This window comes from Pyrgilauda ruficollis, unplaced genomic scaffold (assembly GCF_017590135.1).
Source record: "Pyrgilauda ruficollis isolate IOZ18807 unplaced genomic scaffold, ASM1759013v1 scaffold14, whole genome shotgun sequence".
Classification (NCBI taxonomy): domain Eukaryota; kingdom Metazoa; phylum Chordata; class Aves; order Passeriformes; family Passeridae; genus Pyrgilauda; species Pyrgilauda ruficollis.
Window position 1 is genome coordinate 9402654 of NW_024512543.1, and position 14705 is coordinate 9417358.

The window sequence follows — 14705 nt, forward strand, 5'->3', positions numbered from 1 at the left end:
GTATTACAAATAAGAACAACCAAGCTGATCTATTACTTTCAATTGCTTTTCTTTCTACCCACAGAAATGGTTTTCTACCAGCTGAGTCAAGGAGCTGCAAGCAACACTTCACTGCCTGGGTGCACAGGGTGCAGCATCCCAGAGGAACCTCACACACACTTTCTAAACCTGACCAATTTTCACACACATGTGTTCTTTTCACCCAGAAGCAGGAGCTCACCTGACCCGCTCCATCTCACTGGCTGTTTTCACCACTGCAAAAGGCTCCCGACGACTCCAGTCCCAGAAATGTATCTCATTGGCAGTGGCAATCAGCAAGAGCTGAGCCGTAGGATGAAAAGCAAGTGATGCAATGGCATTGTTGCTATCCGTGAACCAGCTCTCACTTCCACCCTAGAGTGAGGAGTCAAGAACCGCAACCAGTTTATCAAAAAGTTTGCCATCATTAAGTTTCCATGTACTTGCCACGCCTCCCAGCCTGCCTAAAGCATTGCAAGCAAGGTGCTGCCTTGGCAACATCAGCTGTTCCCAAACAAGGTCATGTGCCAGGGTCTAAAATGTAACACTACTTGCAACAATGACCACAGATGTATTTTTGTAGGTAAGTGTGTCTCAAGCAGCCTGTAAAAATGCTTCATTTAAAACAAAACAGACAAGCCCATGTGTTCTATCTCTGTGCCATTTACCAAACTAGGTAGAGCAGCAGCTTCTCTAATGAACAGTTCAGATATGCTCAGTGGAATAACAAACAGCATGTCTCTCACAAAGGCTAAATAGGCACCTTGCACAATGTTCTCCAGAATTACCTGTACCACTGCAATCAATAAAACAGGTGCTGCTAAGAAGCATGACCTACCTGGCAGGACTGAATGAAGAATCTGTCACCTCCTCTCTAGAGAGAAGAGGATGGCTATGGTCTGTTCTATGCTTTTACACATAGAACTTTTTTTTTTAGGTCCCAGAAAAGCTTCCAAACAGCTCTCCGTTACCAGGTAGCATTTGGAAAACAAACTCAGTCAAAAAAAGTCACCACCCACCAAATATCAAAGGAACATATGTTTCAGGAAAGACTTACATGTAAATCCCAAATTCTAACCTCCCCATCTAGGCATCCTGAAGCAATGAGGCCTGGGATGGTGGGATGGAAGGTGACACACCAGGGAGTGCGGCGATGTCCAACCAAGGAATGAACACACTTTCCTGTTTTCACCTCTGTGATGTAGATGTTGTGGTTCACATGTGTGGAAGCCATTAGGGTCCTGGGAATGCAGAAGGTATGACAAATATTAGCATGAGAAGAATACAACAAAATTAGACCATGGTTAGCTTCATCTCAACAGGGTCTGTTCACACTTAACCCAGCAGCTCTCCCACACAGAGCTCAAAGGGTAAGAGGCTACTGTTGCACCAATGTCACAAAGCTTTCTGTAGCCAGATTTCAGGGTCCATGCAAACATGAGCTCATCTGAATCTGCTAGCACAAACTTGACCTTGAACGTCAGAGTGAACATGCAGCTCAGAAGGCATTCCTGACTGACAATTTGGGGCAAATAAATATTCCCAACTCTCCACAGTGTCTCAACCCCTGTTAAATCAAGTGATACTGTGAGATCCCACCTCCATTTCTGCTTCAAATACACACATCATTCTGCTCTGTTCTTTATTCCTAGATATCCCAGTGAATGTGTCACATCATTTGGGCATGTTGTATTAAAACATCTTTTACTCCCTTCAGTTTCTTATGAAATCCCATGGTGTCTGCACAGATCCTTTTTCCTTAAAACTTTGTATCACCTGGGTACCTCAGAAATTAAACACCAACTATGCTCGAAGCTGTGAGATTAGGAAGGTGCACACATTCCATCCATGCGTGTCAGGAACCGAAGTTTCATTCAGCTGTTCAGGACTGGACAACTCAATGGGCACAAGCCTCCATCACTTTTGTAAGTGTAGGGAGACTGCTGAAACAGGGAACGAACTAGGAATTAATTACCTGTCTGGACTAAACGCCAGCAAGAAGGTGGAGCGTGGACTGTCTGGTAACTCAACTTTCTGAAAAAGCCAACAAAGCAGGAAGTGTTGCAAGAGTCATATGATCATACTTTAACTGTAAGCCACACAGACAACAAGGGGAACCCGCTGCAGGAACATATCTAGTATCACATCACTGCAGGAACTGAACAGAGCCAGAGAGCATATCAAGTGTAACACATCAAAGGTATAATCACAAGACAATTTATTTCAAATCCCTGCCTCCCTTCCCCCATTCCAAGATCAAGCTATGCAGCTCTACCCCACAACCTTACCTTGCCCTCCCATTTCATCCATCGAGTTTTATCCTCCACCAGCTCCTGCAGAAGCCGCTGAGCGCCCAAGGCTTGGGTGCCCCGTTCCCTACCCCAAAGGATGCGGACAGCATTCTTCTCTGGGACAACCTTCATGGCTCTCAGTTGCCAATGCCACGCCCACTACTGCGAGGAAATACCAGCAGGTTCCAGATGACAACCACCACCAAGCTACAAATAAGCTATCCACATTTCAGTTGTTTATCTTCATGGAAACCTAAAAAGATAAGAGACTGATAAGGAAGGCAGCTTTTACCTTGATTACCCAGATAAAGTAAAAGCTTTAAATCCCAAAAATACTAGATTTGAGAGAGAAATCTTTCTTCTTACACAACCTTTGCTACCTGCTCCCATTATCAAGGCCCCATTTTGACATTTCTGCAGCCAAAGATTACTCGGAAAGCATTCAGCTCTTCCCTTGTACACGTGCCCTGGGCACACTACACATATGGAGAATTAAAAATTTGCCTTCAAATTCTTTTCCTTCCCTTCATCTCTTGCTGTATATAATAAAGGAAAAAAAGATTTATGAAGATACAGTCTTCACACCTTAAAGATTTAAGTCCTATCTGGGAAATGTGTCTGAAAGCCAGAGGAACAGTATTACCAAAGTGACAATATGACAGAGGAATCTCCCAGGAACTACTCAAATTTCAGTAACAGATCAAACTGTAAAGGTCAGACAATTGATAGACCTCAAGTCCAAATTATTTCCAACCCCATCAACAGCTTAAAAATATTAAAACAATGATAGGACAGCTCCACCAAGATTATTCCATTGTCCACACATCACCTTTCAATCTGCATTGCTCTTAGAACAGCAGTTCACCCAAGTAATGCATACTGGCAAAGAGTAATGCTTTTGGAACACTTTGACCTGCAAAGGAAAGCTTTAATATCTACTGTCTACAAAAAAAAAAAAAAGCTAAATAAATAAATAATATAATGACTCTAATAGCAACCAAGTCACACAGCTTTCCAGTGGTGTCATACAATGGAGTCTGCCACAAAAATCTCTCCAGAAAAGTTTCTTAGAACAGATAAACCAAGAAACTCTGCTGCAATGCTACTACCTTCTGATCCCAGCAGAGTGTGCATACTACTCTGCCATCTCTTGATCACACGAAGATCTAAAGACAAACCCTGCTCAGTTCATGTTACACTGAACAAAACCAACAATATTCAACAGAGAAGGAAACAGCCATAAAAAAACCCAAACAGATAAAGAAGAAAAAAGGTTCATGCGCGCAAGAAACAAATTGTTAAATGACAGAACTCAGAATGGTCAGTAGCAATATTTTCTTTCCTCCCACTCTCCCTAAAAAAACTCCCCTGAACAGATAATTGAAGACAGCTGCAGCTTATAGAGAGGAGCTGTCTAAAGAGATAAGCCAGGAAAATGAGTTCCAAAAAAGCACACCAGTTTTTATTTGTAGAAGTAAAATAAAGAGTACTGAAGTAATTAACAAGTAAAGGCATCCATCTTCCTAGAAAAGAAATTCTCCACAGTGAATTTTGAGCTAGCTGGAAATTACCTGATGCTTAATGTGAACAGCATGGGGATCATGTATTTTAGAGAAGCTGAACTCCATGGTACACAATAACCCTTCTTTTGAGAATCTGTGAAAGTTAGCCAAACATTAAGTAGGAATTATTCTACAAAATCAAAGCCTGACTGGAAATCAACACAAAAACTAAAGATATCATACTGCATGAGAGTTCTTAAAAATAATTGCACAGATTAAAAAAGCCCATATCCAAAAAAGCTAGAAGGATAACTGAAATAGATAGATCCAAAAGCACAATATAATACAGGAATCCCTAAACTAAAAATCTTCTTTAGCTAAATGGTGATAAATCCTGATCCGAATTCTGCAAACAGCCCCAGGCACCCATGTTCAGAAGTGACTAGATTCGGACGGCAAGCAGAATGGAGGAGGAAGACAGCTCAGAACAACACAGGCAACAAAAAGTCTACTTTACAGGAGGAAACTGTACGTCTAATTTAACTCTTAATACAGTAAAATTAAGAAAACAGTAGCCGAATATTCTATATGGGTGTATTCAAGGAATTTGGACTACAACAACCCAAGAATAAACATTTTATCAGGACACCAGTGGAAGACTGGTCCTGCTGCTGGAATAAGCTGGAAGTTCAAAAAGATTTAAACTTTGGAACAGCCTTTCAATAACTGTGAAGGACAAACCACTTGATAATAACTTGAGATCACGATAATAAAGCAGAATAACAATCACTCATGAGAAAGAACAAGCTCTGACAACCTAGCAACATTTCAGTCCTATCATAACTAATGTTCCCTAAAGTATAATAGCAACAAGGAAAACAAGGGGTTTAACAAACTACTTTATTTATGCCATGGACAAGTTTACATATTGTAAAATAAATGGGAAGATAACTCCTACAACTGCAGTCAGTGAAGTTCTAGTATTCACCTTACTGATGGACCAAGTCATCTCCACTATGTAAAACCAAGTACATACCTTAAGACAGCTTATCTAAATCTCTGCATGTGTGTCCTAATTTATTCAACTAATCTGCCTATAACAAACACTTCATATGTGAGCCTGAGTGTTTAACTTCACATTTTTCCCTCAGGGACTGTACCTAGTTTTTTCACTTCTTCTGACTCATGTCTTTATCCCATTTTAAAAGTAAACAAAGGAAACACCCAGGGCTCCAATGCCTTCACAGTACCCTGCAAACCTGCCCAACATTTTTAAAAGCTGGGATCTCTTCAGGAAACACCGAATGTGTCCTTCTTGAGTGATGCTGAGATTCCAGTGTTACCTCGGATCCCTCCGGGGGCCAAACTTTATCCTTTTTCTGAATGAGTCTGAACACAGTAACTGCTCCTCTACCTGGTGGCACATCCAGCAACACTTCAGACAGGCAAAGAAACTCAGAGCCTTCAAATGAAGAAACAGATGTAAGTATTGGCAATGCAGTGAACACTGGCATTACCTTTGCTCATTTTAGCAGGAAGACTTTAACCTTTCTATTGGATTATGTGTTGAGCTTCAGTTTGTTTTGGTGTAGGGTTTTTGGGGTTTTTTTCTTTAGTTTTTTTGGTTTGTGTAGGGTTTTTTTGTGAGGGTGTTAAAGGAGCCAATTTTTTCTCTAACCTAGTAAAGATACCCATCAATTCCAAACATTTTGCTCAAATATAAGCTGAATAATGATAGCATGCTATTAAATACCATTACCAGATAAACCATTGAAGTATCAACCACATTTACAGCTACTCATTAGCCATCCGACTAACAAAGTTTAAATTAAATGCAGGGGGTTTGAAAATACTTCTTGGGACTCAGCATAAATAAAATTTGCAGCTCACTGGATCAAACCTGTTCAGGCGAGTGGTGGACTGATTCAGTAGCAGTGCCTATTACATATACCCACAACTATCACAACTGATAAACAGCTGACCACCTCAAGAGGGATTGGGATTGTTCTGTTTTCTTCTTGTTGTTGAGTTTGTTTTGTTTTGTTTACTTGTTTTTGGGGGGAAGGAGGGAGATTTGGATGGTTGGTTCAACCAAGATGACCAAAAGTGTCGAACAACTGCAAGATTAGCTGATGCTCTGAATGTGATGCAGATGACCACAAAAAAATCTGAAAATGGAGATTCTATTATCAGCAGCTTTCTTTCCTTAAGTGTTTTCTCCCTTCAGGGCATTTCAGGACAACATGCTGGGCTGTTTACAGTTTTGGAAAGAGCATTACACAGCGCAAACCCAAGCCTTTTACTTGCTCTGTACCAGCTATCCTTGAAGAAGCCTGAAAAATTCCCAGCATTAGAGAAATGTAGATTTACTTGTAAATGTTGCTTTTACAGATGCTGAACCTCTAAAAAGCCAAAGTGAAGATGCAAATTGGTAATACTTTGTAGTGGTACATGACCCCCTGAAAACACTGACAGAAAGGTAGGGCAAGAAGAGGAATAAAAAGAAGCACATTTAATTTGCCATATAAAAAGGATGTCAAGATATTTTATGGATTATGCAATGGCTCACCATTCCAGTTCAAAACTTCAGCACTTCACAGAGATGATGGTCCCATTTCTTAATGTGCCCCTTCCCCATCCTTGCTGCTATTAATTTTGTGGAGATTCTGGTACCACCATGCTGGGAGCACAGCTGCTTTGATACACGCAACACTACCTTCATGTTATTCCACTCTTCATGGGAGAAAAATGTTATTTCATGTGGCCTTCAGCTCTCAGACTAATCTATTACCACGGCAAAGAACCACAAGGTTGTGTGCTGAGCCCAACCCTAAAAGCCTTTCCTAATGCATGTGCACAGAATCAGTGTAAACAGCTCCATCAGTGTTTAAAAAGGAAAAAAAAAAAAAAAAGCTGCAATCAGTAAATTATATTTACAATGGGAGATCTATCCAGAAGATACAAATGTCCAAATAATTTCAGACAATTTTGCTGCCCAAAGAGACCTCATGTGATTAATGAAGAAAGAGGTAATATGAAATGAAATATTAAAACTGTCACTGACTTTGCAATCTGGGTTCCACAGAGAGAATGCATTTATAAGACTCCCTGTAAGAGACCAGGGAAAAAAAACACATGCCAGTAGTTTTGGTGTCCAGGTCCCTTTTTCAGTTTTAAGACTTCCATAACATATTGACTGTAAAACAGCCATGATCTACACACAGCTGATGGGCCAATGCAGTATGCTTTGTATTAAAAGGACATGCATGGGAAAAAAAAGGACTCAAAACACAACAAAAGCAAAACTGTGGTGAACAATGAGGCATACCACTGTCCTGCAAAATCATAAGCCAACTTGTCTCCAGAAAAGAAGAGCAAACAGATTATTACACTCAACTACCCCAGCTCTGGCCAGGCACTTACCTATCTTGTAAGCCAGTCACTTCTGTTTGCAAAATGTCTGTTCTGAAGAAGCATGCCCAGCCCTAACAATGCCATTGCAGTTATCCCAAATTAAAGTGCAGCATCTCAGGCTTTAACACCAGCAACATACTAAAAATTTCAAGAGAACTGCTTATTGGATTTAATAAATCTTAGTAATTTAAGTTTTATTTAATAAATATTAGCAATAATTTAGTATTCCCACTATTGCACATGTGGGTAGGTTCTCCAAGAGCAAACAGATCATCAGACAGGCATGAAAAGAGTGTATGCAGCACTACAGCCCAAATGCTTTATCTCTGCTGACAGTGATCCTAATGAAGGCTGCAGTCACAAGACAGACTATTTCCTCTAAGGATTTTCTACAAGTTGGTTTCCCTCATATTTTACACAGCTTAATTTTGAAGCAAACTGCCTTACCAAGACCCCCTGTGCTCTTCAGAAGCTCAAAAGAGTAAATGGTGCCCTCTGAAAACAGCCAAAGATCATCTTGCCAAGGACTATGAACTACACAGCCCCTCCTTTTGCAGGTACTTCATTGATAAAACAATAAAATCTGCTTCTGACACCCAGACAGGAGATCTCCAAGAACAAACCAGATGCCTAAAACATAATTTGGAATATACAGAAGCCATCACATAGCTCCAGGGACTTTCTACTATGTTTAAAATCTGTGTTTCCCTCCCTTCTGCAGTATGGAGATTTTGAAGCCAACATTTTCCTAAATCGCATGAAACAATATTGTGTTAAGAAGCCCAAGAAACACTACACCAGACAGAAGACCTGACTTATACATCCAGTTTTATTAAAAATACTGATTCAATCTATATCAAATGTCATGCTATTTTCACTAACCCTTTCTGTGTCTCCACCTGAAAAACTGAGCAAAACTTAAAAAACTGTTTATGTAAAACCAAAACTAAAAAGCTGATTTGCCCTCTTTGCACTGCATCAACTCAGCTTAACAAACAAGGCAACTCAAGGAGTCCTAGTTTGGTAAGTCCTAGTTTGCCAGTACCACTGGCATTTGAACAATGCTATAACAACAACAAAATCAGTAAAAAATAGGTGACATGACTCATATCCCAAATAGCTGCATGGGTCAAAACATAACTGTTGGAAGAACAGGACTATGTTCATTCTTAAATGACAGGGCCATATGAATTTCTGGCAATATAGCTGATTAGGTATATATGTCTAAATTTACTTCAAACAACATTTGATTTGTCTTCCCTTAACTCCATTTGTGGTAGTTCCAGATGAACCCTGAGACTGTTTATAGACGTATTAACTCTTCTTGGGTTAAAAATGAACAAACAAAACAAACGAAAACAAAACAAAAACCAAAACGACCAAAAAACCCAACCCGAAACACCAGAAAACATTTTGCATAGAGCAAACTTCAAGACACCTCGCAGTAATATCTAAATGAACAAAAATTTAAAATAAAGCTACACTGGACTAGAATCTTTAAACAAGGCTAACCCACAAACAAAAACAGTCTAGGATGGGTAACAACAACTATCTTAAGCATGATTAACCAAAACAATAAAAAAGCAAAACTAACCCATTATTTAGTTCTGTTTCTACTTGTGTGCTTGATTATGCTTAAAAAAAAAAAAAAAAAAAGCTGCTGAATTTAATAATTTGATTAGACCAAGAGTCAGTCCAACTAAGTGCCCCTAAACATGGAGAATAAAAAACACTTAGGAGAAGTGAAAGAAAGTTTATGATGCAACTATCCAAGAGAACCCAAAACTAATACCATGAAGGCACTTCCATTATATGGTCCTGGTTTTACTCTTCCAAGTTTTTAAATACTCCCCAAAGTATTTTAGTGTAAGCTGAAGTTTTGCCTTGATTAAAGCCAGAGAGAGATGGAAAGTAATTCAAAAGCACATTTTCTGTAAATGCAGTAGACACACTGCTCTAAATTGCACTCACTGCAATAAGTGTTGACACATAAAACAGGATTCCTAAAGAAAAATAACTTGTCTTTGTGCTTCATGATTGAAAAATTCAATGCTGTGTTTTAAACTGCAACTGCAAACAGCCCAGGAAATTCAATTACATTACAAAGATGTCAATAGTACTTTGTCATTTCAAGATCCTGTATGACTGCAACAAGTAACTAATTGCCATTAGAATCTTAATTTGTCTTCCCAGTCAGGATTAAATGAGCTAAATACACATAAAGAATTTTTCAGACAAAAGAGGTACATTAAAATTCTAGCTATTTACAGCAAAATGATGAAGACATGGAACAGAAACTTGCAGATATCAGCTCCTAAAGGTCAGAAAATGAATGGTAAATATAAAAAGGGAAGTAATAATAATAAATGTAAGCGATCGCCCATGTCTGGAGTCTGACAGTTTCATTTACCAATGAGAATATGGAGCACTTTCATAACTATTATTACAACTTCCACATAAATTTAATGAATTCTTGAGAAGAGAGATATTAGTTTCAATCCAGAAGATAGGAAGAGAATAAATATAACTTCACAAAGCTGTAAGGCAAGTCAAACAGCAGAACTGAGATCTGGAAGATTAAGGGTTGGTTTCCACAATTCCATACTCAAACCACAGCATCTTTTGTTAAGTACTATACACAGCGGGAAACGAGGGACACAGAGAAAAGAAAGCCAGAGCAATAGACAAACAGAGCAATACAGAATTCAGATTTAACTCCCTAAAAAATTATTGCCATTTAGATAGAAAGGCAAAGGAATTCTCAATTCAAAGTCCCATTATTTATATTAATAGTCACATTAAGGCTCTTCAAGCTCAAGGGCCACAGCCAAGTGCCCCCAAGTGACATCACACATTCCATAGTAATGCGGGAGTGCCAACACCACAGAGCAACAGAAGCAGCATCACATACCCCAAGGTGAAGACAAAGTGTTTTATGCATTCAAGGCTGCACTTAAAGCACAAGCACCTTATCCAAGTAATAAAGAAAAAGGAACTGGAAGCAAGAACATGTTTTAGAAAATACAGGTCATATAATTTCTTGCACACATGGAAATATAGTAACAAGACAAAAAGCAAGAATGATCCACACAGGAGCTGAAGTCTTCACACAAAGATGCTTCAGAATTATAGAAGAGGTGGGAGACAATGAAGATTTAGACTCTGAACAAAGAAGCAGACAATTCTTGACACTGTTGCCCTTCTCAGCCTTAGACTGAGTCTGTGGGAGAAATATAAAGGGAGGGGAAAAAAGTGTCCAAAACATGAGTCAGAGACTCCTCTCAGCAATCCTGCGCTGCCCAAGGTGCAAAATTAGTAATACGTACCAGGAAGAAGGAAGCAGGAATCACTCTGCCAGGACAACCCAAAACACCTCACTGAGAGCATGTGAAGGGGAGCTGAGAGAGCACACGGATCAAGATGATGCTCTCCATGCTCAAGCCTGACACCTCATCATCCCATTTAACAAAAACTGGAGACAACAAACAGCTACTAGACAACAATCCCAGTAAGAATTCCTAACAACCAACCAAGTCCTGAGATGCAGACAAGTACTGCTTCCTCTTGTAGAGGAAAGAAGGTCTCCTCTTGTTTCAAGCAACCCCATCAATGTTTTTCATTAGGCAACTACTATATCCTGCAATAACCTTCCAGTAAAATATTTCTATTAATCCTCTTCCACTGCACATCACATTGTCATACACTTTTGTAAAACAAAATTGTTCTGTTCTTACCATATTAATATTTTGTTTCTATCACCCTCCTTGCTAGGACAGCACAGGGCTACTAACACAAAACACACAAGGTAACTAATATCATGCACTATGCCATTTATCAGGCCCCCAGAAACTCAATAGGGAAAAAAAAGTACCTTAGTGCTGTTCCCATTAGTAGTAAATATTCACATCAACAATAACTCTGCAAGACCCATGAGTTCAGTCAGTTTGCTAATCAAGGCATAAAAGATTAGTACTAGAGTTTCTTTCCAGAAGTTTCTTTAAAAAATAATTATTCAAATGCCAAACTTCTGGCAGAGGGACAGCAGCAGACTGGATCATTGCTTGCCTTCTTTAGAGCTGGTTGTTACAGCTGCATAAAAGTTACAAGTGCTGCTTGGAAAATGGAAAAGTAGGAAACAACCAAACAAGAATCCAGAGGGTCAGTTATGACTCAGAAAAGGGCAAAAGAAAGAAAACTGAGAAGAAGCTGTCAGCAAAGTAAACATTCGGCAGAAACTCCCAGCAACTCAATCTGAAAAGGCACGTTCAGACATTTGGATCCAAATACATTCTTCATTCCAAGCATCAGGAAAAATATAAATGCTAGTGGACAGCCCTACTCATTAAGAGCCACACTGCCACAAAAACCACATTTATTTGTGACCATCAAAATAGAAATGGACCGATTTTTTAAAAAAATATTACCCAGAGAAGCAGCAATTGTGGACTCTGGAACGGCACACAAGGTACACTGAAGAGCTGAATGTTAGGAAATGCATTACAACAGCCCTTCAGAACACAAGAAAGGGTTTCACATTTAGCAGAGAATTTTAGGTCCTGTTGCCTGCATCACCCATAAGGCATTCAAATCTGCATGGATTTAACCTCACACCACATTCTGAAAACTGACCCAACAACAAACTTAAGAGACCAGTAATGGACTGGCAATAAGTGCACATTACCAGCAGGTCATTCTTAGGTCCCTTTTTAACATTCCCATCAGCAATTTGAAAGAGGATGGGAGTGGCAAAGGCAAAGAAGCCAGATGACATTTGCAGAGGACACCAAGCTGGGTGGAGCAGTAAACAAGGACAAATATAGAAAAACACTGTGGGTTTTTAAATAAAGACCAAAGAACACTTCATACAGAGGAGAAAACAGAGCAGCACTGACCATATTGACAGACTTCACATTCATACAACCTATCTTCTTGAAGACAGACTTGCATCTAGATAACAATTCTTGAATCTGCCTACAGAACAATACTCGAAAGTGTGCAGTGAGAAAAGCTACTCGTAACGACCTACAGGATCTCTTGAAGATGAAATGCTGATTTAGTACAGGAAAAATTGCTTTCCAAAGGCAGCTGAACGCATGGTATTGAGAAGATCACAAGTAAACCAGAAAAACACTAGAAGAACACTACAGAAATTTAAGTGTTGTCAGGAAAAATATGGTACATGGCAACAAAAACGTTCCCATAGCTGGTGAATTAGCCGGGTTGGTTTCCTCTCAAGACAAGATGTAACTAGAGGCACACCTGAAAGCATTTTATGCCAAACACTACTTTCACAAGCAAGCGTTCTGCAACACACGATGAAAAACAGGAGAGATAGAGCAGACAACGCTTGCTGGACATTTTATTCGGGTAAGGCCGGAAAACACCACCAACAACAAAAAACATCTCGCAGCAACAGCCTCAGAACGCAACCGCACCGAGCCCGGACTACGGGCCCGGACGGTGCCGTGGGGACAGCACGAGGGGCGACGGACGGCGAAGCACCAGGCACCCAGGCTGGCACACAAAATCCGGCTTGTGGCGCGCTCGAGCGGGCGGAGCGGGCACGGGCTGCCGGCCGGGACGGGGGAGCTCTCCGCGGGGCTCCCGTCCCCGCCGGCCGCCAGCGCCGCGGGTTTCGCCCTCCCGCCACGGCGCCCGGCCCGCGGCGGCGCGCCCGCCTCCCCGCTCCCCCCACCGTAAGGCCGCGGTCCCGGAACTCCCGTACACAGGCCCCGGCAGCGACTCCCGAGTCCCTCCCGACCGCGCTCCACCAGCCGCGGCCTCACACGGATCGGCACCGCCGCCTTCCGGGGCGCCGCCGCGGGGCCGGCCGCGCCCGCCCGGGAGCGGCGGCGCGGCCTCGGCGCGGGGCCGGCGGCCGAGCTCCGGCCAGGCGGGCCAGCCGAGCGCCGAGCGGGGCCCAACGGCGGCGGCGCCGAGCGCGGGAGCAAGGCCCGAGCAGCCGAGGCTAGAACGCCGCCAGGCAGCGCCAGCCGAGCGACGAGGTCTCCACCGCCGCCCGGGGGCGACGGAGGGCAGGCGAGAGCAGTCGAGCCCCGAGAAGTGCGGGGCAGCGCCCCAGCCCAGAATTAAAATCTGCATAATTTAGCTTAGAGAGGCGTGGAATACTGGAAAAATGCTCTTAACAGAACGAATGCAAACGAACACGTGCGATAGTCAGTTTGGAAGTCAGAGTGGAAGTTCCTATTCTATATTTCCAGGATAAGGGTGGTCCGGATTTAAAAGGAGAAGCGCGTGTTCGTGTCCTCACGAACGCCCGGTCCGCAAGAACCGGCCCGGTGCCGGAGCAGCGGCCGTGCAGGTCTCCGGGCTGTCGCAAACAGTTCGAGCTCCTGAGCTTTAGGGGACGACGTAGCAGGCGGGTCGGGAAGGCCGGACCTTCCCAATACCTCAGGCAATGGGGAAAGGAAGAGGGCAACGGGAGTTTAGGATAAAAGGAGGCTGCGTCCTCCAAAATCTTGAGAGACCCGCGGGGGTATGGGCCAGGGAACTCTCTCCTTTTATTCAAATAAAATGAATAAAGTTGCAGGACTCCGCTGTCTCCTTTCTGGACACTGGCTTTTCACAGCATGATTTTCTGCATAAACCAAATCACAAATCCCAAAGCAGTTTGCAGAAAAGAATTTTTTTCGCATTTTTTTCAGCCTGGATAAGAGAAGGCTTCTGGATGACCTAACTGCTGACTTCTGGAACTTGAAGGGAACTTGAGGAAAGATGGGGAAGACTATTTACAAGAGTGTGTAGTGACAAGACAAAGGGGAAGGCTTTAAACTGACAGAAAGTAGGTTTAGATTAGTTTTAGGTTAAAAATTCTTTACTGTGAGGGTGGTGAGGCACAGGAACAGGTTGTCCAGAGAAGCTGTGAATTCCCCACCCCTGAAGTGTTCAAGGACTGGTTGGATGGAGGGAGCTCTGAGCAACCTGGCCCCAGGAGGGAAAAGAAAAGTGTCTTTTTTGAGGGAAAAGAAAAAAGTGTGGGCAAATGGTTTTGAAGGAAGCTGCTTAGGAGTTTGTGGTGGAAACTGCTCCCTACACCTCCTGAGTGAAGAGAAGGGTACTGACATCTGACTCGGGTAAGAATAGTGCTCAGTGGATTGGTTTTATCTGGTGTGCCCTGATGCAGTTTTTGCCCAAACTGACAAGCAGTGAGATCAGTTTTGAAATTAAACTCTACCACAGGTGACAGTGGCTGAAAGAAGACAAAAGCGAGCAGCAAATGTGTTCCAGGAAGTGCCTGCACTCGGAGTTTGCTCTGGCCTCAGCACACGCTGGGAAGAGCTATTCATAGCGTAAATTGAGAAACTCCAGCTTGTCATTAAGTGACAATGTTTGTACCTACACATGTCCAAGTCTCACTTGACCTTACCACCACCCACACAGCTCATTCAGTGTCTGCTGGTGTTTTGGTCTAGTGAACAGTATTTTTAGCACAGACTGTCAGATGTGATTATGAGCCATC

At 42.1% G+C, this 14705-nt stretch overlaps 2 protein-coding genes across 4 annotated transcripts in view; one reads left to right on the forward strand and one right to left on the reverse strand.

Annotated features, from left to right (window-relative positions):
• AMBRA1 (autophagy and beclin 1 regulator 1) overlaps positions 1 to 2562 on the reverse strand; it is a 116786-nt gene extending 114224 nt beyond the window's left edge. For all 3 annotated transcript variants that reach the window (XM_041459959.1, XM_041459958.1, XM_041459957.1), the window contains exons 1-4: positions 2307 to 2562; positions 1994 to 2052; positions 1076 to 1259; positions 221 to 393 (exon numbers count right to left, since the gene is read on the reverse strand). In XM_041459959.1, coding sequence (XP_041315893.1) covers positions 221 to 393; positions 1076 to 1259; positions 1994 to 2052; positions 2307 to 2441 — 551 coding nt within the window. In that variant the 5' untranslated portion in view covers positions 2442 to 2562. The remainder of the gene's footprint in view (positions 1 to 220; positions 394 to 1075; positions 1260 to 1993; positions 2053 to 2306) is intronic.
• Positions 2563 to 10645: 8083 nt separating this feature from the next.
• Positions 10646 to 13774, forward strand: LOC121349546 (basic salivary proline-rich protein 1-like). The gene is made up of 2 exons (XM_041460093.1): positions 10646 to 10733; positions 12598 to 13774. The coding sequence occupies exons 1-2, from the start codon at positions 10646 to 10648 to the stop codon at positions 13332 to 13334; spliced, it is 825 nt and encodes a 274-aa protein (XP_041316027.1). The 3' UTR covers positions 13335 to 13774.
• Positions 13775 to 14705: the final 931 nt, after the last annotated feature.